A 27,511-nucleotide genomic window follows, 5' to 3' on the forward strand; every position below is an offset into this window, starting at 1 on the left:
TCACTATATAGACAAAGTTTATTTAGTAAAAAGAAAAAAAAAAGTGGTATTGCTCCTCTTATAGAGTGGTTGATTAAATAGCACCAGAGTATCACTTTAATTTGTGCAGTTAAGTTTTGGATAGCAAGTTTTTAGGGCTTTCTTAGCCCTCCTTGCTGTTTTTCCCCCTTCTTCCTCCTCTTCTGGGTACAGGAGGGTCTTTCTGACAACAATCACAAATCCAGCGACCTAAGAAAAGAAAGTTATCAATTATTGGGAAACTAAGTTTGTTACTCTCTTACCTATTTAGGCAGCCCTTCACCTCTCTGTTAGGTGTTTATCTATTTGCAGTATTTCCTTTAATGCAAACAACAAATGCTTTTAAAATTGAGCATCTTCTCTATAAAGCAGCATACACAATTCACACTCCTTGCAGACTCATTATGTGTAACCACTGGCTACACCAATCTTCATGTACCTCAGGAAGTGCCAAGCACTCCAAAGAGGTGGTTATTAGGTAAGAGCTTTACAAACACTGCTGGAGTTTGCAGATCATATTTTCAGGTGAATGACTACAGTTCAAGGTTGTGAAGTTACCCAGGGCAGAAATCAATGGCAGCTGGGGAAGCATTTAACTTTTTATTACAGCAGCTGGAATCAAAGGCTGTTTTGGTAATTTTGTAGTTTTGTAGACATATAATCTATTTTGATTATATTCTTAGGTCAGCCTCAAAGTGAAATCAGTCACAGAACCTGCACAAAAATGTCAGCTAGCTTCAGTGCTTCCCAAAATGGGGCAGTACAGCGTGTTTTAAGTACTGTCCAGGGAATACTGTCACTGCCACTGAATGTGGCATTCATGAACTTACCGTGGATGTAGAACTACATGTAAAGCAACAGTACCACCTGTTATTTTCTTTCTACTGCCCTGAGTTGGCCACATGATATGACTGACTTGGCAATTTAAAGCCACTGGCTTGCCTGCCTACCTATGTAGGTACTTCTGTTGCAGTTTTGATGTTTAAGAATAAAAAAGAGACTGAAAGGGTTTAAAGAGATATTTACAAATATTAAATTGAGATAACTATTTAATTTAGAAGCTAAAACAGCACAATTAATGCGAAAGCTATACTCTAGCAATATGCATCAAGAGAGTTTCTTTTACAGGTTTCTTCAATGAAAAGAGGTAATTATTGTCAATATTCTGTGGAAATGGAAAAAACATAGTTCTGAGTGAGCCTGTTTGGGTTATGCTGTAAAAGCCAATTATATTTCCTGCACAGGAATTGGGAGGTTTAATTGTGCACAACCCAATATACAGAAATAAAGCTTAGTAAAAAAATTGGGTCCTTTAGTGTGAATGCTTTCCTATAGTGTTTCTTACTCTTACCCTTCACACTTGTTTTAAACTATTCTTTCAAAAGAATATGTATTAATTCATTAGTTCATGTATTAATTCTGAGAATGAGCCCAGGACTCAGAGGAAGTGGGAAGGGAACAAGTAACTCTTACTTTATTACCTGAAGGGATAGCATCAAGCCCCACACAAAAAGTGTGATAACCACGGTCACATACATCACAGAACATCATTTCTTCTTCATGGTGAGGCTGCCCACATATAATGCACGTTTTACACTCCATACATTGCCAAGGATAAGTCTTAATCATAGCAACAAGCTCCGGGGTCATATCAAGGCAAGAAGGGTGGCCTAGATTAAAACCAGTATTATTACTTTTATGCCTGAAATGAAATTTAAAATTAGTTAGACTGTTTGCTTTTACCAAACATGAAGTTTAGCTCACCTCCTGGTGAGACCCCACAGTGTGAGCACAGAGAACATGAAAGAGAGATGGGGTCATAACAAAGGACAGAAAAGGCAACTGAACTCCTGCTACACACGAAGTACACTAAATATGTCCACAAACAGATCTGGATCCTTAGGAATCGACTTAGTGGATTGTAGATACTCACCACTGTTGTCACACTGGGAGCAATGTATAAGAGCTTCAGGTTTTCCTTTCTTGTTGGACTCCTTACCCTTCAGACAAATTCCACATATAGCATTTGGAATGACCTTTGGCTGGAAGGGTAGAAGAGGGCTATAAATTCATTCCAGAAGAATTTACAGATTCAACAGGAAATGTCATCTATCTCCTTAACTATTAAAATCAATAAACTATCTGTCAGGATGTGTGAACCCTGAAACATGTGACAATCACTGACAAGCAGCAGCACTGAAAAAAATCATAGATTATACTACATAAAATTTTGCATTTGTCATACATAGTGAGTTATATGTAAATCCAATTGGATCAAAAGCACGTACTTGGCTCTTCCTATCAATTCATCAGCTAACATTCTCCTCATGGTAAACTAAATGTGACATAGGGTGAAAAATTTCAGCAATATTCTTCCAATATAGAATACTCTTTATGAACTTCTGTGTGGATTTCCTGTATATGAAGGAAGTATCTAGGTGGGGCTTTTTTCATTACATTTGTCCCTACATATAGAAAATTAATTATAAAAGCAATAAACTTGATTTTTTTAATCTTCTGTTTCAAATTATATGGTTAGCTATGCTGTGTACAGGGCTGTATTCCTTTTATCATTCCTTCTTGTATCCAGTCATAATCATTTAACAAAAGCCTTGCATTTGACTAGATTTTTACATTTATAATTTTTCTAAGTTCTCATCTAGAGTGTGTCTGGGTCCATGAGATCTATTTAAAGGGTAAGAGAAATAGGAGGCTGTTAAAATGTGGAACATCTACCTAGGTATTCTTTACATCAACTCTGTAGATACAACAAGAGTGTCATCCTGATGAGGACTTGGGAAGAATTAAACCATTCTGAATTCCAGAAACATGGCATTAGTTACATTGTTGAGCTCTGACTGCTGCACAATGAACTCAGTGAGAAATGTAAGCTACAAATTATGTAGTACTCACTGATGTTTAACTGACTAGCACCAGTTTAAAAACAATGCTGCTGGAAAGACCCAACTAGCAGAGGGAGCTGAAGGCTCTAAACAGCTTGTCAGTAAGAAGAATCACAGTCAACTACCAACCACTCGTGGGGAGAAGAATGAGGTTTAATTTTAAAACATATTTAAAAAGTGAAAACACAAAATAAATAAATAAATAAACAAATAAAAGTACAAAGATCTTTTGCAATACAACTTATCTTCAAGTGTGTTTATTTCCCCAGCCAGTTTTTGACAGTACCTAGCAAGGTAATTAGTCTCTTGACTTATTTCTAAAACCAGGATGCATTGCTTTAAATTTTCTGAAGTCTTCAATGTGCTTTTTATGTCAAAACATGGCTACAGCCTGCATCAAATTGTTTGGTCTAAGGAGTTTTATTCAAGAAAGCAAAACACCACACCAAATGTTTATAGGTAACTTCCTTCAAAAGATGACAGAGGCATTCATAGACATTTTTTTGCTTATTTATTTTAAAAAAGCAAAGTCAACCTGTTATATACATAAATATAATAAAACAGTAAAAGAAGTCTAACACACAAACATCTCTACAAATAATAAATATAATGGAAGGAAAACCATGCATAAATTCTTTTACTGTTAACTATACTACGTGTCCTACATGTATACCTTTATACCCTGCTCCTCCCAACAAAAGTGGCACATGCTTAAACCTTGTCAGTGTGGCAGCATTTACCCTTCCATTGTTTAGGCTATTTTTCATTTTTAAATTGTATTGTAATCTAAGAAACCAAGCATTTCCAAAATAACAAGCAAACTTTTCTAATCAGACTTCTGGCTTGTTACAGATTTGTATTTTACTGCCTTTAATATACAACAGTATACTCCCCAGTACTCCAGCCAAGTGAGCTGCTTTTTGGACACAGCCAAGTGTTACAGGTGTGTGCAGTTCACATTCTGATACATGTAACTCTCAAGGTAGATATTGCTACAGATGCATTTATTAACAATGCTTCCATCTAGTCTTAGTTCACTAACCTTTATTCATTTGAAACTGTGCATATTAAGGGGGGGTGAGAATCACAGCCTTTTAAGAATGAAGTTCCAACAGTATGGAAGTATTTTTACAAAAAAAACAACAACAACAAAAAAAAAAATTTAAAAAAAATCAAGACTGTTCACATTTTAATCCAGTTCCATTCTACCACCATAAATGGCTTTCAGAAATGCTATTAAAAACATCTGTCAATTCCAGAGGGGAAGTCACAATATCCCATCTCATTAGGAGTAAATTTTGCTTTCGATATCCCCATCTTATTGGGATACGATACAAAAGAAAATGAATGCAGGGTCAAAATGATGACTGCGATGTGTAGGTTTTCACTTCCATGCTGCTGTGCTGCAGCTCTCAAAAGTAAGCTTTCCAACTACACCATTTTTATAACATCCTATTCTGAATGCAAAGCATTACATTTTCATATACAGTGACCCAAAAGAGAAGTGTTGCAAAATAAAGATATTCAATACATTTCAGTTTTATGTGCAAAAACATCTCTTGTACTTTTAACAGTACCCTGTGTGTGCAATTGTAGCAGTCAGTCCTGCAGCAACAGACTCACTACTTGTAACATGACAAAATGTAAAACACATGCTAATCGTTCTTTGTTAAAGAACTGACAATAAAAAAAGACTCCATATAAAATACAGTATTTCTTTTACTTGAAAATAACTCAGTGGAAATGTATGGAATCCTGTAATACTCATAATGTGGCTATACATATACATGCTGATGCCATAGCAATTATCCCTCAACTTTAACTACACGTAACCAAAAGATTAGTGTCCTACAAAAATAGTCCAATATTAGAGAACAATATAGAACAAAAGTATTATAAAGATTTCACAGGGAAAACATTTTGAGTCAGTTAAGCCTTCGGCTCAAAGTGCCTTAATATGCAGGCACATATGGTAGGTATATTGTTATCTGGTGTTTTCATAAACTCACAAACAAGAATCATTCTGTCTTGCCAGTTAAAACAGCTCATGTAATTTGTCTTATTGCAGTATTTCAAATGTTCCCACAAACAAGAAAGCCAATCTTCTCACCCTCCTAACACATCATCACCACCCCTGACTTAACAACAGCCGGACGGTTAACGCAGGCAATGTATGCTGACACTGTAAAGATGAGGCACTGTAAGTTATAGTAAGACCTTGTTAGTGAAAGAATCAGTGACTTTGACTCAGTAAGTAATTGCTGTGGGAACCCATTTTCAAAATGCAGTGCCGTATACTACTACTACCCTTCTACAATTTTAGGTCAAATCAAAGTTCTGCTCCACCAGTTCTCTCTCTATGCATTCATAAGGCCATTAAATAGATTCAACTAATCAAACACTTGGGCATCTCGCAGCTAAGTGAAGCTTCTGTAAACTAGTGGCACACAATTTCTAATGTCAAGTTAAACAAAGCTAAAGCAAAATTTCAGCCTTCATCTTTGGATTTCGTGTTCATGGGAATACTGAAATGCATTCTATGTCTACAACTTCTTGCAAAGTTACATATAAAAATATATATATATATATATATGTGGTAACCACATTCTAAATCTACACAGTTCACACATTTCTTAATAAGTTCCTGAAAACAGAAAATGCAACTGGAGCTTGCTGTCTGTTATGAACTTGTACAGATTTCCTCTACTGTATGTAGAGGAAATTTATCAAAGCAGTCCAATTGTTGCTGGAAATTAGCTTCTTATTTTAAGTTATAGTTTATTTACTATTAACTTGGTAAACACAGATAGTAAATATTTATAAACATAAAATGCAAGCCATCAACAGCTCACTTTTGAGACAGACAACTGTCTCACATACTGAGACAGATTCTCAGTATGTACAAACTTGTCACTGACAAAAATGTTCCCTGTCCCATAACTGTCAATAAGCATTCCTCACTGGTAAACACCCAACCCTATCTTAACTTAGTGTTTTCCCTCTTTATGGATCTATTCCTGCTCCCATTTAAGTCAATGGAAAATTCTCATTCCTCTCAGTGGAACAGGACTAGACAATTACCTGCTTTAAATGTGTCACAGTTTACTCAGATTCTCTCTCAGTATGCAGAATAGTAACATATAAACAATGCATGTCAATTCCCACTTCTTCTGAAAAGTATTTTTATCATAATTCCTAAATTATTATATAGAAATACTGAAGACTGGGGTCTTAGGTTCAGCAATCACTGCATGATACCTGAAATGTCTTAACATCCTCACCAAGTTTCTAGTTTAGATAAAAGCATATTGCCCACAAACTTTACTACACAGTATGAACTACATAAAAAGCTATTTTCCAAATAGTATTACAGGGGTTACATAGTGTGGCCTACAGAGCTGTAGCAAGCTTTTTGCTTTTCATGTTATACATCATAATATCGCAGGATAAAAGGCTGTATTTAAAATTCATGTTGTAACAATATGCTCAGCCATACAGCTGCACTTTATAGGACTGATCTCTTGGTATGCTGCCATACAAAATAGGAAAAAAAGTAAGAGAGTGAATGCTAGCTTCAAACTGGCACATATTTCTGACTGCTATGTTAAAGCAGACAGAAAGATGTTGAGTTCCAATGGTAAATCCACAATGGATTTTTCTAGCATTACTGCTATGAATCTAAGAAGTTAACCCAATAGGAGGCCACTGTACAGCTAGGGTAAAGAAAAGCCCCACACGAAATATAAGCAAAAAGGAAATAAGGAAGCAAACAGATGGAGCACACAACAGGAGAACAGCTAGTGAAGTACAGCAAGCAGAAGTTCCACATTATTAAAAAAACCAAATACTTCAGGAAGAAGCTGGTGAGTAAAATTCAATCAGGGGCTTTTTTCTTCTACCTTGTACCCAGGAACTGATTTGGGTAATACAGAACGTTTGGAACCATCTTTTCTTGGAGTAGCACTTTTGTCTCTTGTTTTTTGTCTTCCCTGAAAAGAATCCTCCTGGTTGTCTGTGGCGCAATCACCTTCAGATACATTGCCAGACGAATTGTCCTATAATAAAAATACCATAGCTATATTTTTTTTTTTTGGATAGACAAACAAGTCTTTCCTATGCCCCTTAGAACTAAGGTAAGAGAAGGATATGTCATTCCTTCTGTAAAAGCACAGGGTTAATCACAATCTAGAACACCTTTGTTCAAAACATTCATTATCTGTTTTTTTCTGGTTTAAGTGACTGGCATCAGCAGTCATGTTTTTGCAGTTGATTTTGGTACCAGTGTGGGGAGCACAACAGTGTAATGCTCTGAGGTGTTTTCATTAGAAATCAGCAAGAAATCAACAAATCAGCAATACGCTGTTTAAAACGTAAAGGGCCAGCAAAAAGTTAAAAGTGCCCTTGTCATGCATTTAAAGCATACAGGGACTGCCACAAATTAAACACATGAAGGTTTTTTTTTCTGCCACTGTCACCTACTGTTTTCACCAGGAGCAATCTAAGTATTTAATTTGGACAGCAGCAGAAGAATGCCATCAATGGCAAAACACATTTCCATACTTAATACAGAGCCAAACAACAGATTTTTTTTTGTAGTACAAGATTTTTTTTTTTTGAGGAATAAGGAGGCAAGAAAGAGGGGAAGAGGTTCAAAGATGGTGAGAGATCAATGTAGGCATAATTAAGAGCAGCAGCACAAGACTTTTCTCAGAGAAGTGTTAATAAAGGCTTCCAAAAAGCTCCAGAAGGAAGCAGTGTGATTACTCACATTTATTACAATAAAACCCAAGAGGCCAAATAACAATGGTGCCCTACATTAAAACACACTCTGTAAAAACACAATAGTAATCAGGCTGTGCCCTAGCCCCTAAAATCAAAACAGACAAAACAGGCACAGAGCAAATGGCGAAGTGTAACACAAAAGCAGATGGAGCTATATGGCAACAAGAAATGGTACCTTTCACCAGTATTCCAGGGGAAGGGTTATTTAGGTCAGACCCATTAAAACACTACAGAAAAGAAAACTGCTACCAACTCCAACAATGGAGCAAGGGGAGGTGCGAAAAAGGAGAAGTTATAAAGTGTATTGTGGCACTCATCAGGGAGATCTGACAAATTTTAGATAATCCAAATCTGACCAGTCCCACCTCTGGTTTTTTTCTGAACTATATGCCCCCCTCAATGACTAACTAGCTAAGAATCCCTGCTCCCACAGCCAAAACTACTTCACAGGAATCTGATTATCAATCTTCCACACTTCTCTACAGTATTCAAACTCAGGGACATTTTTTCTTCTGCATTCTGTCACAAAAAAAAGGATTTCTGAGCCTCTGTGAAAAATCAAAGGGATAGTCAGCTTGGTCCAGTTACTTTTCTTTACCATTAATGAAAATGGAAGTCAATGAAAAAGGAAACTAGGAAAAAATGGTTAAACACCAAATGACCAACTGTAAAAAAGCTGGAGTGTGATTAAATCAAAAATTTGAATTGACATTCAGGATGCTATGTTTCTATGATTTCTTCTTCTCAAAAAAAGTGCAAGTAGAAACAGTGTATTAAACACCTCTTTCTCTTTTTGTTAACCTACAAGTTGACCTCTTCCTTTCTTCAATTATAAGTATCTTACAAAATTCAAAGAAGATAAATATTTACATTACAAAATTTAGAATTGTACATACCCAACATCAAACATGTTCATCAATCATACCAGAAATTGCTAAATGCACTGTGACATTCCACTGCTGTTAAAATTAGGGTTAAGCTTCTGGAAAGAGATTGTCCCCAACATACAAACTGCAACAGTACACCAATGGTTCTGTTGTACTCAGCTAATCTGAATCTAAGCTGGCTCTTGAGCATTTAAAGCACTATCAAGGTACATATGTGAAAGTTTCCCTTAAGAGTCAGCTAGCAGGTAATTTTGCATTTGCGTAAGCGGAGAGAACATAAATATCTTTTAAAAGATGTATTTTAAAGTAAAAAACCACAATGTTTTTTACCTTCTTTTTAAATTGGAATTAAGTTACTGTTTATATACTTAGTACTTGCTGCTTCCACATCACAAAACAAAAAAGTTATGAGGTTATCAACACCTCTGCTTTGGGGACAGATTCTGCGAGACTTCCAACAGCAAAATACACTGTGACCTGAACTATAATATTCATTCTCTTCAGAAATACCAGCAACTTGCCCTTGGGAAAAAGGCTATAATGGAGAGCTGCACTGGGAAGTTTCTTCAAAATTTCTTTAAACAAAACAAAACAAACAAAAGAAAATTTATAAAAAGGAAGAAAAGGCCTGAAATATTTGCTCCATTTACTCTGAAAATGGACCAAAACCAAAAAGCAATGGAGAGCAATGTCATGAAATAAACAGAAGTACTAAAAAAGGTCTTCCCTTCATTTTGCAGATGTTAAAGATTCTAAGAAACTAATTACACTAACAAAAGTCAAGGAAAAGCATTTTTTTGTTCAAGAATACTTTCAATATGTCTCACCGAATTGCCTTTGGTTTTCCTTTTTTCATCACCTCGCCCTTCCTCTGCATCATCTGAATCTCCATCACTGTCCAGTGTAAGCAGCTCTGGATCCAAAGGAGGTTCATAGAGGGCTGTGTTTAACGGCAAGTAACGAAGTTCATCTGGAGAGTATCTGAAGTTAAAAAAATAAAATGCATTCATTCATGTGTACTTTATGCATAAGTATTAACTCATACAGTACACAGGAACTTTGATAAGAAACAGTCTCCTTTTTTCCAGGAAGGCACATAAAACCATGCAGTCCTGAAAACAAAGGAAACACACTAATTTTGCCTCTCCAACATGATGCCATGTATACTACTTGTCTTCACTGTAGAGAAGATATTCATGGAACACAATTTACAAAGTTTACCCAATCCATGTTACTATGCCCAACAGACCATATACTTTTTTAATCCATGTACAGTGCCCCATAACGTGTACAATTCTAACCCAGGGCACACAAACATGTCCAAAGCAAAGGAAACAACAGAGCGAACAAAAAAATGCAAGAAAACAAGAAAATGTAATTTCAGATGAATGTAAAGGTATAATCTCACTTGCTTATGGCCAGATACAGCTCAACATGCATAATCCACCCGTTTAACCTTAAAGACTAAGAAAAAAGGGGAAGTCCTCCTACTGCTGAGGACAAGCATTGTAAGGAACAGGATACTATTTTGCTGCATATTATAAAAGGTCATGTCCTTCACTAAGATGGAAAAGCAGTTTCACTAACAGCTTACTAGGGCAAAATAAAAATAACATGAAGTAATTTTAATTCAATTGATTTAATAAAATTGAAGTCCTTCAGGAACATCCTGTAACATGCAAATTTGGGGTGGGCTGTATGAACACTGGAAGGAGCAAGGCACATGCAGACAAAGAGCTTCTCTACAGAAAACCAAGCACATGTAGCATGAGTACCATCTGTATTGTACAATAATAAGACTTCAGCAAAATCTTCAAATCTGTATGGATTTGTTCAACAGTAGCACACTGCTAGTAAAATCTTAAATTTATGTCAACAGTCAAGTAACACATTTTTCATAAAATGTTAAGGTCCAGTTTGCAATGTCTTTCTCACTTACAAATCCAACATCAAACTTAAACCACAAGACCAAACTTTTCTAAAAAGAGTTTCTAAAAATTCAAAACAGAACAGCAAGACTCATGATCAGAAGCCAGCATAACAACACTTTGATACAAAAACATTAATTTTAGCACACATGCAGAGGCAAATGATAAGTAAACAGGAGGGTGGCAGAAGTGAAATCAATGTCCCTTTTTACCATGGTAAATACCTGAGCAGGCTAAATCTCAGGCACTGCAATACATCAGCAAAGACAGTGCTCTTGCAGTCAGTACTGTTTTCTTAACAACAGCTGTCATACTATGCATCTTTGAAGACTATCAAGTGTCTAAAACTAAAATTAATTTGAAACGTTAAAGACAGCGGAATCTTTTCCACCTGCTAGATGGAGACAAAAGAGATCAGTGCAACAGATCAGAATTGGCAGCTGGAATGCTTTTAAAATACCTTTTGTAGTACTCCTGGAACTGGCCGGGTATGAGAGCCACTGGATAAGGACTAACCTTTGTTCTCTCTGTAGGCAAGACTTTGTATTTTCCTTGAGGCACCTGGATAATCTGCATTGTTTAATATAAAACAATGACATTTTTTTTTCACATACACACAGTTGAGCCTTCCTCACCAAATACTTCTCCAAGTATTATTTTAACTTGCCAGTTTTACTGAATTGGAACAGCTACCTGAGTTCTCCCATGAGAAATTCAATGCATTAAAATTCTAAGAGATCCCAAAACAGTATAATGGATTAAATCCAATACCTAAGTATCTTTTGGATTGAATAAAGATTAGGTAAGACCCCTTTAAACAGTACACTATCAAAAATAATATTGAAATTAAAATCTAGCAATTGAAACAGTAAACATTAACCTTTGTGACTGGCATCTTTAGCAAGAATTATCACTGTTGTTCCATATTATTTTAGAGTAGAAAGAACCTGTCCATCTAATTCTGAAACCAGACTGTACTATTAAAAAAATCCATTAATAAAATAAATACATAACACAATGGAAAGGAGAAGCTTACACAATAAGCCTTCCTTCTCTTAGAAGGAAATAGAAGTAATTAACCACTATCTTGCCTCTAACATGGTCAATACCAGGAAAATTAAAACTTTCCGTAATTGTCTGCCACGTAACGATTTGCAAAGAAAATTTTTGATTTACTGCCTCTACAGAAGCAGAACTGCACTGCTTCAAAATGCCAGATAATTTTTTTTTTAATCAAGCACAGAGGCATGCAACATATGTAACACAAAAATAATATAACACCTAACAAAAAACAAGGGCATAATATTGACAAGAACACTTTTACGCGTAAAATAGTTTTCTTTTGTACTTCAGGTATTGTCACACAAAATTCTGGAGGTATTCAAAAGAAGAATTAGCCATTTATATGAAGAAACAACAGTCTTAGTTTTATGCTACTACTACCAAGAATAAAGACATGATACCAAAGTAACACTGAGATTTTTAGAGCTTTCTGAGACGTGTATTTTCAAGTTTAAAAAGTCTGCAGGTTAAATATATTTAGATTATTATTTTTAGCAGTATTACAAAATAATCACCCTCCCTCCCCCCGAAAATAGCTAAAATGGCAACAAAACAAACTTCACTAAAACAAGCAAGGAGCTCCTTCATCACAATTGGTAAGAAATTCAAATCTACCTACATGTGTCTGTAAATCAAAATAGGCTCTTCTTTCCTCCATCCGCTCTCGGTTTAAATTGCTGTTGAATTCTGCAGCTTTCTTGGCAGCTTTTTTAATATATTCTGGAACTTTACTGGCTTCTACTTTCTGTGTGTTCTGCTGCTGCATTTGCTGGAATAAAAATAATTACATTAATTCACATACATTTCACTATCAGTTCGAGAAGAACCTTTTCTCACACTCCCATTGCAGATTTAGTTCACTTAAGTAGTAATTACTTACAGAATACTCTTTGTAATGATCTGTTATTCGCTGCCGTTCTTTCTCTTGCAGTATAACAGAATACTCCGCATGTTTGGCAGGGTATTCTTTAATCATAAGATCAATTACTTCATCACTACGCAAAGCTGTTAGACCTAAAATAAATAAAGGAATAATGATGCTATCTGGCAGAAGTAACTGTAGGTTATTTATATCTCACAATGACAGACTCAAAGTTTTTGAGTAGCTAAAATCAACAACCTGCTATGCACAATGCTTTTCCTTCTCAAGTAGCAGCAAACTTGTGCCATTTAGCTTTCAAGGCTGACTGGGAGTTTGCTTGTACCCAAGGTTCCTGTCATTACTTACAGTTACAGACCCCTTCACACTGACTCAATCACCTACTTAAACTCACTCGTGAGGCAGAACCTTTGTTCTAGATGGGATCTTGCGTACTGTTAGTAGTCTCAGTTTCCAGTGCTGATGAAGTTTCATTACCCTGCAGAACCTTTACTGAAATTAAGAGGTTTACATAAAGTCTCTATACAAATCAGGGAAGAATTGTTAGGAGAGCAATTCAGAGCAGCAAACTGCACACAGACTCCTGACTCCCAATTAAAGCATTTCAAACACAGAAGTCAGAATGCCTCAGTTTGCAGCTACATTGCAGATCTTCTCCCCTGAAGGTTCCAACACAATTAATCTCCTGACATGGACAATAGCATGGAATGATTTATGTCACTACCACTGATTATAACTACAATTTTAAAAACAGAGGTAGTTAGCACACATCTCTATTGGATATATGAGGCAGAATGAAACATTTTACCTCAATAAATAAAAATTGGATAGTTCTCTTATGCATAGTTAAGTTAAAAAAATAGCTCACAGGTGAGAAATAAAGGTGGTATACTAAAGATTGTTTGCAGATAAAATGACATTACATTTTCACAGACCCTGATATACAGAAAAAAACCCATGGCACCATAATTTAAACTCTACATGTCCAAATCACATATATCAGAAGAGTAAGAAAATAGCCCTTTCAATAAAAGCCTAAGAAATTACATCAATCCATTTCAAGTATAGTCAAGTGATTTAAAACACACTGTTCTAATTTCTAACATAGAAGCTGAACCATTTAAGATACACTGATTTCTGCAGGCCTCCAATGTAATGCAGCAAAGTAAGACTAACATATATAAAAACACTCTGATACATATATATGCAATATATACCACCTTGTATGTATGTATATATAATGTATATGAATGAGACCACACTATTATGGTGGTCTGTTTTCTAAGAGAAAAAGGTTCTACAAGTTAATTTAGAATATAGAAAAATCCCCTCTAAGTAATTAGAAGAGATCCAAAATATATTGGTAATAATAAATCTGGAATACTGATACAAGGCCAAGTTATTAAGCCAAAAATAAACCAGTTTTAATTTCAGAATTTGTTTGCAGTTCAGAGGGATGCAATTCTTCTCTACCAACTGAACCTCTTTTTCAGAGTGCCGTACTTTTTATACTGTAATAAGAAGTCTAACAACTTGTTTTCTTACCTAGGGTGCATTGAGTCTCTGTGATAACATTTAGTTCTCTGAGGTAGAGTTTCTCCTTGTGAGATAAATCTCGCCTTTCTAAATCTCAAAAAAAACCCAAAAAAAAGAAATAAAAATGGGTGCAGTAACTGAAACTCCCCCATAAACACTGCCAAAGTATTTCAACAGTTTTGTTTCCAGGCAGCTAGAGCTTGTATTTTACTGCTATTTCAAGAAACATGACAACTTCTTAAATAAATTTTAAATTTAACAAACAATGTAGGAACATGACAAATTTTCTTGACTTATAGTAGATCAAGACCCTGCCTCTAGTTATGATTACATATAAACTAAAGAAACCTGATGTATAGGTTCAGATGCAGAAAATTTTACCAAGCACTGAAAGTGCAGTACTTTTTCTTTTACCATAACTTTCAAAAATAAATTCCCCAAAGAGCCAGAAGTGACAATTCTGGATAATGGAGGCTCAAATACTATAATCTTCACAAACATATTTTAAAATATTTTTCCACAGTGTAGAAATGTTGCCACAATTCAGGAAACAGAATACAGAGATCCAGTGATAGTAAGAAATCATCAACAAATCACTAAAAATAAAATTGACATCAGTTTTCAAACAGTACTTGTTGATCTAAGCCTCAAATCAGACTTGTTTGCAAATTTTCAGTGGCAATACCACAAAATCTTATATTACTTTGAAAACCAGTGGATACATTATAGTTCCAGCAATGAAAATATGAAGTATAAGTATAATCTAAGTCTATTTTTCCTGGGTCTTTTTTATTAACAGTTAGTTCATCCTATAACCAAAGAAGCACAGACTACATCCAAATTGTTTAAGAATTCAAATTTTTAGAAGAAAGACTTTAAAAATAATTACCTGGATATTTTCTTTTAAAGGAAGTCACACCCAAATATTCACTGACTTGTTCCTGAAGCATATAGTATTCTCCTGTTTCATCAGGTGGCCATTTGTATTCTATCAAATTTTCAGCAGGAAAATAACTATACCTAAACATAAGAATAATGTTACAATAAATCACAACAATCCTTAAGAATACTACCTACATTCTAGAAATTCAGTAATTCCCATTTATATGTCAATGAACAGTAACTACAAAGTTGGACAAGCACTTTAAAACATTGCATCCTGTTAACCCATTTCAAGAGTCACTTTGTTCTACCCAACCTCACATATATTTCTCTAAATCTCCATTTATCAACATGCTAAGGGACAGAATTTGAAGAAACTGATATCCATCATAATGCAGAGGACACCAGGAAAAGCAACTACTACAGAGTCAAAATTCATTCAAGTATGCAATGTCCTAAAAACATGTAAACTGTGCTTCTGATTGTAAATCAGAAACACTTTTTGTGGCACTTTAAAACGAAATGCCTTAAAATATGCTGGGAGCAATAGACATCCAGCTAGTCATAGGACATCACCTCAATTTGTAAAGATGCATGAAGAATACACAAATAATGAATAAAGAGCTAATACTTCAGCATGCTGAACAATAAAGTCAGACTTACAATAAAAAGTGGGAATTGTAAAAAACAGTATTACCCAAGGTCTTGACTGGAAGTTTCACAGCTTCGAGAACTGTCCCCTGAGCCCATACGTCGTCTTTTGGATGGCTGGCTGCCATCATTGGAATTCTCTTCTGTGTCATCCTGAAATGAAAATAAATATTAAAAAAATTAGACTACTCCAAAGATAAAGTAAAACACAAAAAACATTGCAAGTCAATCCACAATTTAAATATACTTGAACTGCTAAGCTATTCTATGACAGTCCTAAACAACTCACAGGACAGTCTACATAACAACTTATTCTTTGTTATAAACTATGGTAGCCCAACTACCTGCATGACACATGGTAGCACAGAAGAACTGGGTGGCTTCTCACTTGTGGTGCAATTAGAGTTCTGAATAGACTGAGCTGTAGCTCTGACCACCAAGTTCATAATTCCTGATGTAAACTACTTCTGGCACTTGACCAGACTAGCACTCCACCCGAAAAGCAAGTGCAAAACAAAAACCCCAACTCCTTGCTAAGAGCTGATGCTTACAAAATCAGGGAACATATTACTGAAAGCAACAAAGGAGTTTATAGGTATACAGTTTACAAAAACTATCATTGCTAGCAAGTAGCAAAGACTTGTGTCTTGAGATGAAAAAATGTATGGAAGAAAAAACCTAACTTTGTATTACAACAGGTACAGAAGACAACAAGGCTCTTACAGAGGAACATCCAGACAGGTGTCACAATTCAGACGTCAAGTGATCAATACCACAAAAGGGAATAAAGAATGAAGAGGAGGAAAAAAAGACCAAAGCAAAACAAAGAGCTCTGTAAAATCTAGAAGACAGTGACTCAGTTGATGTGTTTTTCACTGCTTTGTTGTCCCATAATGTCGTGCAACTCCTACCTGTATAATCAACAATCTCAAAGCATTTAGTGACCAACCCTGTCTGATCATAACTGAGATACAGAAAGCAGAAATTTTTAACAGTTACTTAAGTATTTGAATTTCTAAAGTGGAGCAGAGCGACAGAAGCAATTACCTAACTGCTGTGAAAAGTTTAAGCAAGAGGAATTAACCTGTAAGAAACAAATGGATCAAGCCCAACTATACTTACTTATTTAGAAATGACAACAATGATAATTGCTAATTGATAATTGACATTTGCTAATGTCTTTCATTCTAGTATTTTTTACTTAACATATGACTTGAAATATCAATTTAAAAATATTCCAGCAAAAAAAGAATGCATTACTTTTACTAAGTAACATTTCACAACGTTATAATCAAGACAGGCCATAGACAAAAAGCATTTGTCTCCTGGATTTTTGGCTTATTTCTTCTTTTCTGCAGCTTTTTACAAATATTCTTCTTCCTCTTTAAGGAGCAAAACCATCTTTCACACATTTATAAAAACTGTAAAGCAAATTTTAATGGAACTGTTTTCTTAGTGCAGCCATCCTTAAAAAAAGCAGTGTGCAGCATCTCCGCTCACATTAGCAGTAATGCCACTTCTTAGTATTACTGAGAATATCCTGTGTGAACTGAGACGAATGAAGCAGCAGCCCCCAATCAAATCAACACGGCATTAGAGTATTTTATGACACAGCTGTCTCATCGGTAGTTCACTTCTACTTCCCACAAGAATATTAATGCACTCGAAATCCTTTTAACTGCTAGACAAAGACCTGAACAGGGCCAAAGCAACCCTCTAGTATACCAAAACTTCCAAGACTTCAAAACGTCATTAAAAGATAGATCTCAACTTGACAGTTTGGTGGAAGTGCCTGGTATCAGTTTCTCCCTTGGCTTTGTAATTTTTCATTGATTATATTCGGTACTGTTACAAAGTATGAGTATCCATAACATAGAGAGATCCATTTCCATAGTTGCTCCCTTCTTTGCTTAAAAGTTCATGAAATTCAATCACACAAGTTGAGTTTGTTGCAGACGACTTAGTATATGAAGAGAAAACATCTGCAATCTAAAGGCACAATGCTGCTCAACCACCTTTACTGTTCAAAAACAAAAACAAAAAAAGGGATAGCTCTATGGCTCTCTTTACATGAAAAGTCAAGCACTGTCCAAAAAAGCCCCTTTTTCCCCTCAGGGAAAAAGGGGCATGCTTCTGTAAAAAGCTTGTTAGTCCTTCCGAAACATAGTGACGTTACAAACTTCTGGTACGTCTGTCACTGTAAGATCGACGTAACGCTGCTTTATTAAGCGATCGAGAAGCCTGAACTGCCCGAGACGTGTTTCAAAGGGCGACTGCCGATCTGCGCCGGCCGTCTTTGGCGCCACAAGTGCCCGCGGTGCCCGGGACGCGCGGGAGCAGCCGGCAGGGCCAACGCGGAACTGCCCGCGGCCCGACCCAAACTTTCCCGGCTGCGGAGCTGCCGCGGTGAGCACTCAGCTGCCGCGCCGCCCCCGGGAAGACGCCGAGGGACTTTTGGGAAGGAGGACGGCCCCGAGCACCCAGCTCCAGACCCGTGCTCAAAGTTCGGCCCAGGGCGCGGGAGGCCGCCCACCGCCGCCCGGCTCCCCCAGCGGGCGTGAGGTGAGCCCGGGGCGAGCGGGTCGGGTGTGAGGCGCGGGTCGGGGCGCCCAGGCGCGGGGGCCGCGCGAGGCCTCCCGCCAAGGCGGCTGTTGCGCCGCAGCTCTGTGGCCGCCGCCGCCACCCGTTCTCACCTTGAGGGACTGCGCGCCGGGCGTGGCCGGGTCGCTGTCGCAGAGGCGCGGGGACAGCACGGCCGCCATGGCCGCCGCCGGCTGGGCCAACAGGAGCGACGCCGCCGCCGCCGCCGCGCGACCGGGCCTCGCGCCGCGCCCGCCGGCCCCGCCCCCCCGCGCCCTGCGGGGAGCGGCAGCGGCCCCTACCGGCCAGCGCGCGCACGGGCGCGGCGGCTCCTGCTCCGCCCCCCTCCGGGCAGCCCGCGGCGACCCCGGCCCGCGCCGCCGGACCGGCACCCGCACCGACCCGGCGCCGCCCCGCGGGACCGGCGCGGGGGATCCGTCGCCGCCGGTGCTGCCGCCGCCGCCGCGCCCTTCTCCTCCTCCTGCCGCCGTCGCTCGGGCGGCCGCGCGGCCCGGCCGCGAGCGCGGAGCCGAGCCGCCGCGGTAGCGCTTGGGCAGCAGCGCGGGACGGAGGGGCAGCATCCCCCCGGCGGGGTGGTCAGCGCCGAGCGCGGGAGCTGGCACCCAGCAGGGCCGGGCTGCTCCGCTCCGCCGGCAGGCTCCCGTCTCCGGGAACGTCAGCCGGGGACGAGCTACGTTTGTGAACCATCAGCCCCCGCAGGAGGGGGGTTCGGGGGGCGGGGGGCGCACTCGGAGGAGCCGCTACGAGCGCGCTCGCCCCTGCGACGGAGGGAGGGCGCGTGCGGCCGCTCCCTGCCGCTGCGCGGTCGCGCCGAGCCCGCTGCGCGCCGTGGCCGCGCCGCCTCCCGGTGCCGGTACCGGTCCCGCCGGTACGAGCGGGCGGAGCTGAGGCGCAGCCCTCCCTGCCCGCCACGGGAACGACCCTCGTCCCGGCGACCGGGGCGGCGCGCGCACCCGCCCGCACGCAGTCGCGCCCCGTGGGCGCGCACGGCCCCGCGCCGGCGAACAAAGCGCTCGGCCGCGCCCCAGCCACGGCGCCGCCCCTGGCCGGGGGCTCCGCCGGCCTCGTGTGTGCGCCCACCCACGGCCCGGGCTGCTCACCTCCCCCGAGGTGTGCCCGGCCGCGGCTCCAAAGGCGCTCGGACCCAAGCTGCCCACGGGGCGTTGGGAAATACCCCCGCCCCGTCTGCGGTTTTCAGCTCCCAACAATAGAACGGACGCGGCAAAGGCACCAGAGCTAGATTTCCACGCACGGCAGATCCAAAAGCTCATGCCTACACACTTCACATTCTCATTTAAAAAAATACCATCGGTGCTGCCCCTTGCCAGTTACAGACCAATTCTCAATAGCCTTGCGATTGATCCTATCGTCCTCCAGAAGCCCCTAGATCAAAGTGACCTAACTCGCTCAATTCAGTATTTGTCCACCCACCAGACCCGAGGCAATACTTAACCAAAGGTCATGACCCGGGGAACCTAATAACTAAACTTACACTTCGTTCAAGGCAAACGGCTGGAAATGTGCACAAGTTTCTAGGACTGCAAAACACAGCTTCCCTCGCAGCCAAGTTTCTAGGCAGACCAGCATTTTATCATAGATACCAACTACGAAAATTAAAAATGAACACTACTTTTCTTACAAAAAGCATGCTTTTAAGAAAACTGATACCTGCAACTGCATATAAGCATTGGTGAACAGTCCTAGGCACTCAAGAGACAAGCAACATTCAAAATTTTGCAATGTTTGGCCTTACACCAGCTGCTCCCACTTCCACAGCAGAGCATTACAACAGATGAAGCCCATATGTACTCAACCATAAACATTTCCAAAGCAGTTTTGTTTGGGTTTTTTTTTTAAACAGAGCAAAACCGAGCAAAATTATCTCAACTGTATGTCAGTTTGAATGTGCCAACACCAATAGGACAAATATAAATACTAAAATAATGATGTTTTGAAAATTTTCAAATATACCATGTATTGTGATGCACGAATGCAGCTGTGACTTTCAGAGTTTTAGTCATAATAACAAGCCATTACCAAAGCCAGTGCAATAAATGTATCAGTTTCACATTTAGCTGAAACCCAAGTGTCTCTTTCAGCATCCCAGAGGCATCTGCTGGCAACCTAAAGGGATAAAAGATAAAAAGTTACAAGTGAACCTATATACAGCAGTTTTATTATTTATTTTTAAAGAACACCCAGCATTATCTAAATGCTAATTAATCATATTAGGAGAGTTACAACTATTAAAAACAATGCAAAAGTTAAATAAAATTAACAATTCTTATTCAATGTTAAATACATGTTCTTGCATCACAGTAAAGCTCCCACACAGATAGATCCAAAAATCTCAGCACCAAACCCCCAATTCTCTCTTGTGTTCACTTGTTACAATTTAACACACAGTAAAAGCATCCCTTCAAAAGCAATTGAATGTCAGTATGAATAGACATCAGTTTTGGTAACACATACAAGCAAGCAGTCACATCCCCCACTCTTCCACCTCCAGCTTACTACAGCCTACTTGTAAATTTATTGGGCTCTCAGCCTTTTTGATAAAATTGTTTTCAAAGCTAAACTGTGTGAATTGATGGCTGAAATAAACATATTCCTTGGGAGAAAAAAGTTAACTTGGACCACTTCACTAATCTGTTTGCACCTACAGCTCCTCAGTCAAAACACCCCTTAAGAGGCAGCGTACTGTGGCATGGCACCAGAAAAGCAGGTAGATGCAGGCACCTCACAAACTGGATTTGGTACTGAAGCGGAACCCTTCAAACGTTGTTTTATGTAACTCACGAAACACAGGTTGGTTTCAATCAGGTTTTAAGAACTGATGATGAACACTCCAAAGCAGAAGTGTTCTTTGGCACTCTACTAGACAGATAAAAGCATTCTGAATGCCAATGGGAGCTCCAAGCTAGCTGGAATTCTAAATTTATATACCAACACAGCACAATCTAGAATCCTTTTAATTTAGGTGTTCCAAGTTCAGATGACTGGTGTTAATTTGAAGTCCCAGGAGCATGTCTGATGGCAGCTGCAGTTACCATCCACCCTGCAGTTCCCTGCCACCCTTCTGTTCCATGACACCCCACACTAGAACTGCATAGCATCTTGCGTGGAATGCCAGAACCCAAATGGAGATCCAATTACACCGGACAAAGAAAATCAAAATTCACTGAAGTCATGGAATTGTATTGGCACAGCAGGCAGCAGAAACAAGTGGATGACAGGAAAGTGCAGCTGGGGCTGTTTACCACTTACTGAACACATGCTGAACTTCAGAGAGTTAGGCAGAATCACAGCAGCATCTTGAGTTGTCACCTGGGATACTACTACCCATAAAGAATGTAAAAGCTTCAGGACCACCTCAAACAAGTTAAGCTGCTGAAAGAACATCTAGGAGATAACACACAGTTCTAAAAGTTGTTTTTAATTTTCAAAAGGTGTAACAAATAATATATTTGCTTACAATCATTGCCTGATTTGCCTTTTCCACAATTAGCACTGATACCACATACTTATATCGGTCATAGTCCAATTCCTTCACAGCATTTAATATTTCTTCTGATATTGAAGCACACAAGAAGGGACTAGAAGCTCCATCGTATGTGGCTTCTTGTAGTTTATTCTATCAAAAACAATTTTGAAAGATCTTAGTTTTCATTCTAGTAGTCTTTTGCAAAAAACACCCTTTACAATCATTTTCATTACAAGAACATGAGAAGAACTAATGAATTGAATAGTCAGTACAGATGATGGTCTCAAATAGCAAAGGATGCACTCCTTTTACCCTGAAATGTTTTACCTGTTTTTTTAAAGGTGACACACATTCCCAGCCAATTTCCATTTAACAATCAGGAGAGTACTCTTCATTTTTTGGGCTCAGTTCACTGGAAAGCAGTGCTACAAATATCTGTTCCAAATACACAAGATATGTCTTCCAGACAGTGGAATTAAAAAGATCTGGTTATAATTGTTCAAAATACCACTAACACTTTGGATTATCTCAACATATTTGCTTAATTTGTGTATGTACCAGTCTGACTGTCAAGGATACCAAGTAATTTTATGCAGGTCTTGTGATATTAGAAAATTAATAGAAATCCACAGATTTGATGTCATGATCCTTTGCTAACTGGACATTTTGTGGATTATGGTACTTTGAACTGTGCTGTAGCTCAATATGATTTAAAAAAATGCAAGAGTTTATGAAGCTTCAGCTTCACTTAAGAGCACATGCTCAGTAGTGACCTCACAGAGGCCCTTCTGCACTTTGCAAAACGGAGTACATTCACATTACATTCATGTGCCAAAACTCAAAATACTGCAGAGATTTATGCATGTTTAAGTTTATGCAATATTCACTGTTCTGTAAATACTTCTGCAAGACAAGCTGCTATTGCAAAGAGACAAGTAATTTAAATAATACCATACTGTTAGTATTGCTTGAGCTTTGTCTCTCAATAAGTCATCCTGAACTTTAGTACGTGGCTCCAGTCTGTATGTGTTACGGCTTTTTGACTTTGCCTTTCCTTCTGTTGGAGCCGTGCCTGAAGCATCCTGAGGTGGCTTTTTTCCTTTTGACTGTACAAAATAATAAGAAAAAATTCACATCACATGTCAATATTTTAAGTTTTAAGACTCTAAATAATACTTTATGGTGTACAACTAAGAGAAAAAAAACTCCAACAATTAGTCTAGGAATATGTTAACAAAACCCACAGAAAGCTAGAAGCTGGTTATCATCTTCTGGCTGTTTTAACTACTGTTCTGCCTGAAACAAAAGACGTGGTTGACTTCCACTGAATTTTAAATTCTTTTCCAGCAAAATCCAACTGAACTTTGCATTTAAACTCATCAATCAGATACAGCATATTACCACCCTGAATCCACTCCCTTTTCCAAGGAAAAATACACAGATATTAATGTACCCATCCAAGACTGTTAGCCACAAGTTCAAGCTTCTCATTCAAATAGCCTACACAATACCCAAAATACAGACCTGGTTCATTTACTACTTCATTTTGCTCGTCCTTATTCCTTGTTACTAAAATAGAAGTTTATGTAATGATGATTTAATTTGCTCATTTAAAAAAAAATAAAGGAAAAATTAAACTCCGGTGTGCAAAGCTTTGTAATTTTGCTTGGAACTTAAAACCAGATCCCTGAAGATCATGTTTTCTCCCCATCCAGCTGTATACTCTGTCTTTTCAACACACATAACATAACTTGTCCCTCTATGAATGCAAGAAGTAAGTCTGATGTTGTGATAAAAATGTCACCTGCTGTCCACCACGGTGGCTTAAAATAGAACTGTAAAATAGTAACAAAGAAAGAGACAGAAAAGCACAAGGAACCAATCAGATTATAACAAATTCACAGGCAATGGTCTTCCATACCTGCTACTTCCTAACAAACCACTACCACATTTCACTGAATCTTCAGTCTCAGCTCCATTTCCTGACTACTGCTAGAACCTAACATTGAGAGAAAATCATCAGTTCCTTTTCAGGAGAGTAGAAAAGAACTCAAAGGTGAAATAACATCACAATGCAAGGCTTATGCTAAGAAGTACAGAAAAAAAGTCACCTATGGATAATATAAAAGTCTAATGAGAATTATTTTAGAAGATGTGCTACTCAGGGGCTCACAACTCTTTCCATCTGAAGAGTTTTAAGAATCAGGGAAGAAATGCAGTTTCTTCTCTATGAAATCACTTGCACATTCATTCTGTCAACAACTGTGGACATGACCCTAAAGTGTCCTCTAGTTACTTAAAAGCAGTGATGTTGGCACTCTTAGTTTAAATTGCCGGCTGGTGTTTGTTGAACTCTGAATAGCATTTACTCTAAAAACACAAGCCTCAAGTCTTGCAGCTGAAGTCTTCAAATGAGCATCCCCCTCCATGTGAGTAACAATGAACATGTGAAAAAGGGTGCAGTCCAAGCAGTGATTCTTGGCTGATGTCATTCAGCTTGAGCTACACCACCTTCAACCTCTATCATTAATGATGGAAGAAAATTCAAGTCTATAGCACACCACTTCTAACAAGTTTACCGGCCATTATTAGTGACAGTAGTTTCCATAATCACTTGCAAAAAGTCATTGCATTTACTAGTGAGGCAATCAAAAACCTTGATTTCTCTACAGATGTGGCTAGTAAATAAACCTTCTTCTGTATATCACTGTATAAAATACTCAGTAAACCCCCAAGTTTTAGCACAATGTTTCAATTACATTTCGGTAAATTATTTGCACCTTCTGTGAATAAAATTCTCAGAAGTTCGAGAACTGACTGCATTTGAGCACTTGACCAAAAAACACCTGTTGTTTAGGCTACTCAACTCGAGTACATTGGCTTAACTTTGGACATATGGAAGGAAATATGCTAAGAGAAAAAAAAAGTTTTTGCTATTTACGTGAAATTCTGTTTGTTAGTAAGTTCATTTTAACAACCAATAGGTTTTAGTTGTTAAACCAAACAGGGAAAAGTTATTGTTTATTCCTTCAGAAGAGGGTACGGCTTCTAGCTTAGAGCAGCACCCCGAGCTGGAGAGAGTGCCCCACCAAAGGCAGGACGCCTTTACCTTCTCTTTACCATCACAGCACCTCGGGCTCCCAGCGCCGGAGGCAGCACGCCCGCCGCAGGGCACGAGCCAACATCACACCGGAGCAAGCAGAAAGAGCACGAGCTATCCCAAACCGGGCGCGAACCAAGAGGGAACAGCATTCCTGGTACCAGTTTTGACAAGATCACACGCACCTTTTATCCCGCCTTCTCCACGCCCCATCCTTCCTTGCCAACTGAAGCGCCGCAGGCCCGGACCGCCACCCCCGCCTCAGTCGGGCATCACATCCCCCGCGCCTGGGCCGCTGCCCTCGCTCCCGGCGGTGCCTCATCCCCGGCCAGCTCAGACCCCAGGAGCCGCCCCTCTCCCTGGCGGCTGCTCACCGTGTCTTTATCCTGGCGCTTTTTCCCTGCCTCCATGGCTGTGGTCCCGCTGGGCGGCGTGCGGCGGCCCGGGCCCTGCCCGCGAGCCGGCCGTGACGCGACGCGCGCGGGCAGCGGTAACGGAGCCGGCGGCGGCCATGGCGGGAGCGGGGCGCCGGGCCGGGCCCGGGAAAGGGCCGGGGTGGGGACAGCCCTGCCCTGCCCTGCCCTGCCCTGCCCTGCCCTGCCCCGCTTCTGCCAGTGCCAGCCCGCTCTCCCTGCGAAGGTCACCGCCCCACCCCGAGCCTGGCCCGTTTTACAGAAGTGATGGCAGTAAAAGGTGGCGGCGGTGGTGCAGGTTTTGCTCTGGCCTTCTGTCTCTGACAGTGAAACGGCGAGCGGGAAGGGGAAGAGGCACAAATTAACACGGACTGAATGATAGATCCTAAGATATGGTCTTAGGAACATTGTAGATTTTTAAATTTCTTTTTCTTTAGATAGCAGGTAGGTACTCCAGATGGCAGCTAGTAGCGGTTTCCGATGGGAACTGTTACCCTTGCTCAGTGCTGACAGCTATAGATATATTTCTTCTCTCCTGGAAGCCATGAATTCAGAAATTGCATATGTGAAGGTCAATTCTGCCACCCAATTAGAGAGGAAAAATGTTTTTAATTTAACGGCATATTTTTCATTATTATTAGTTGTGGTACTTCATTATCAAACAATTTCTTGTCTGCCTAATGAATGAAGTGTGAGTCTTTTAACTAAATCAGAAGCATTTTCATGCTTGTTAACATGGGCGGATTTATCTGTGCAGTTTTTAAAATTTAAATGTGTGCTTCTGAATCAGTCCATTTTTGTGTTTAGACTAATGTGAAAATGGCATGAATGGTTAAATTGCACTAACATTGCTACGGAATTCACGTGTTACTCCCCTGCCTCCCTCCAAGGATCTTGTTGGTTTTCAGGACTGATGCTCTTGGTTTACTTGAAGTAGCATCAGTTTCTCTGCAAGCTCAGAGAAACGCAGAACATTTTTATATAAACTGGGATATTTTGCTTCAGTCTATCTTACCATGGTTTCAGTAGATACAACCATTCTGAAATTCACCCTCCTGACCTTGTGAAAACAGAGCAATGCTTTCCCTCAGTTTTATGAAGGTGGTTCTGGTTGAGAGTTCCTTTCATCACGTATGTGAATGAAACTTGCATTGCAAACCCAAGCAGCTTGTTTACAGGCACTGTATTACTGTCTGTGTAGCAGTGCTGATGGGTATGTTTTAATAATGTCTTTTGTTCTCATGTGCTTTCTTGTTAGAAGGATTCTTTCTCTGTGTTTCTTCTAGATGGAGTTGCCAGACTCAATCACTACTTGCCTTTCTCAACCTGTGCACTATGTGATTTGCAAACTTGGATTTGAGAAGAAAGACACCTATGATATTAATAATATTTTATCTGGAAACGGGGAAGTTTGTTGGCGGGCTGTTTCAGAGCATGTGTGTTACCTTGAATCAGGTTGGTGTTTACCTGCTGTAGTAGTGATGCATGTAAGACTGATGCAGAATTTCAGTACAGCTCATAGCAATCCTAGCTGAGTTGTGACACTTTGTTACAGTACACTATTAGCTCTGCTGCAGTTTAGACTATGTAGACTTCATATCTACAAAGAGCTTTAAATTTTTCATCTGCTTTTGGTATTTGGCTTTTGCTGGCTCCTAAGGTTTGGGTAATCTGTGCTACCTAAGTAGCTCCTACTTTGCCTTCATCTTGGTTCCCAGCTTAATGTGCCTGTAACATAAGGGGTTCAGTTCTGCTTCTCTCCAACCCCATAATTGTCTTGTTCTGTGTTCTTTATATTACTTTTGTGCTAAATTTAAAAGGCTGGGGCCAGCAGTATTGCTGCTGTTGCTTCTGTTGGTGTTTCCCAGCTTTCCGTTGTACAGAAGTACAGTCCCTTTTATGTGGGACAGTTTGTAGCTGTTTTTTAACCAAAACAAAGTATTTATGTCCTGATGAATTAATTGAATTTTAATTTGCCAGATTACATCATGAAAGCTCTGTTATTAGTTTCCAGAGGTGGTAGAAATATCTTTCAGTAAACCAGAAGAATTTATTTTCCTATTAAAAGTGTTCCACGAAAAAGAGGCAGTGATACCACACTCTAAGGTACCACATCCATTTGCCTTCTTTAAAGGCTGTAAGTGATGCAATTTGACTCTCGCTGAGCCTGCACTAGCTTCCAGCTTGATGTATGGAATTTCTGTATAAATTCTAGTAGGTTCTTCACGTTTCAACAAAAGCAGAACATAGTGATCCTCTTTACTTCCATATTTTGTTGTGTTAAGTTTTTATTGGGGTAGAATTTTTGGGATTGTTTTTTGTTCTATTCAGAGAAGGTGCTTGATCTTACCTGGTTTTGCATTGCAGTTTTACTTTTCAATACC

The 27,511-nt window shown here is 39.6% G+C and overlaps 3 protein-coding genes across 6 annotated transcripts in view; 1 reads left to right on the top strand and 2 right to left on the bottom strand.

The window, feature by feature from the left end:
• PHF10 (PHD finger protein 10) lies at nt 1-18,690 on the bottom strand. 3 transcript variants are annotated; one of them, XM_030236582.2, is made up of 12 exons: nt 18,223-18,364; nt 15,576-15,682; nt 14,886-15,016; nt 14,006-14,083; nt 12,461-12,594; nt 12,200-12,349; nt 10,979-11,088; nt 9,418-9,571; nt 6,821-6,976; nt 1,952-2,060; nt 1,500-1,688; nt 1-228 (listed from the first exon to the last, which is right to left on the bottom strand). In XM_030236582.2, the coding sequence occupies exons 1-12, from the start codon at nt 18,289-18,291 to the stop codon at nt 143-145; spliced, it is 1,473 nt and encodes a 490-aa protein (XP_030092442.1). In that variant the 5' UTR covers nt 18,292-18,364; the 3' UTR covers nt 1-142. The 3 variants fall into 3 exon arrangements, with proteins under 3 accessions (XP_030092442.1, XP_030092441.1, XP_030092439.2); XM_030236581.2 differs by having other exon boundaries at nt 14,006-14,089; XM_030236579.2 differs by lacking the exon at nt 6,821-6,976 and having other exon boundaries at nt 14,006-14,089; nt 18,223-18,690.
• ERMARD (ER membrane associated RNA degradation) overlaps nt 15,691-27,511 on the top strand; it is a 26,185-nt gene continuing 14,364 nt past the window's right edge. Inside the window, exons 1-2 of one of the 2 annotated variants that reach the window (XM_050972095.1) lie at nt 15,691-18,091; nt 26,414-26,582. In XM_050972095.1, coding sequence (XP_050828052.1) covers nt 26,414-26,582 — 169 coding nt within the window. In that variant the 5' untranslated portion in view covers nt 15,691-18,091. Of the gene's footprint in view, nt 18,092-25,333; nt 25,572-26,413; nt 26,583-27,511 lie in introns of those variants that run through there. The other variant, XM_050972096.1, reaches the window with a different exon arrangement.
• On the bottom strand, nt 19,811-25,152 carry DYNLT2 (dynein light chain Tctex-type 2). Its single transcript, XM_050972099.1, has 4 exons — nt 25,089-25,152; nt 22,571-22,720; nt 21,606-21,764; nt 19,811-20,254 (listed from the first exon to the last, which is right to left on the bottom strand). Exons 1-4 carry the CDS (start codon nt 25,122-25,124, stop codon nt 20,144-20,146), a joined length of 456 nt encoding a protein of 151 aa, XP_050828056.1. The 5' UTR covers nt 25,125-25,152; the 3' UTR covers nt 19,811-20,143.

The sequence above is a fragment of the Serinus canaria genome, chromosome 3, assembly GCF_022539315.1.
Source record: "Serinus canaria isolate serCan28SL12 chromosome 3, serCan2020, whole genome shotgun sequence".
NCBI lineage: Eukaryota > Metazoa > Chordata > Aves > Passeriformes > Fringillidae > Serinus > Serinus canaria.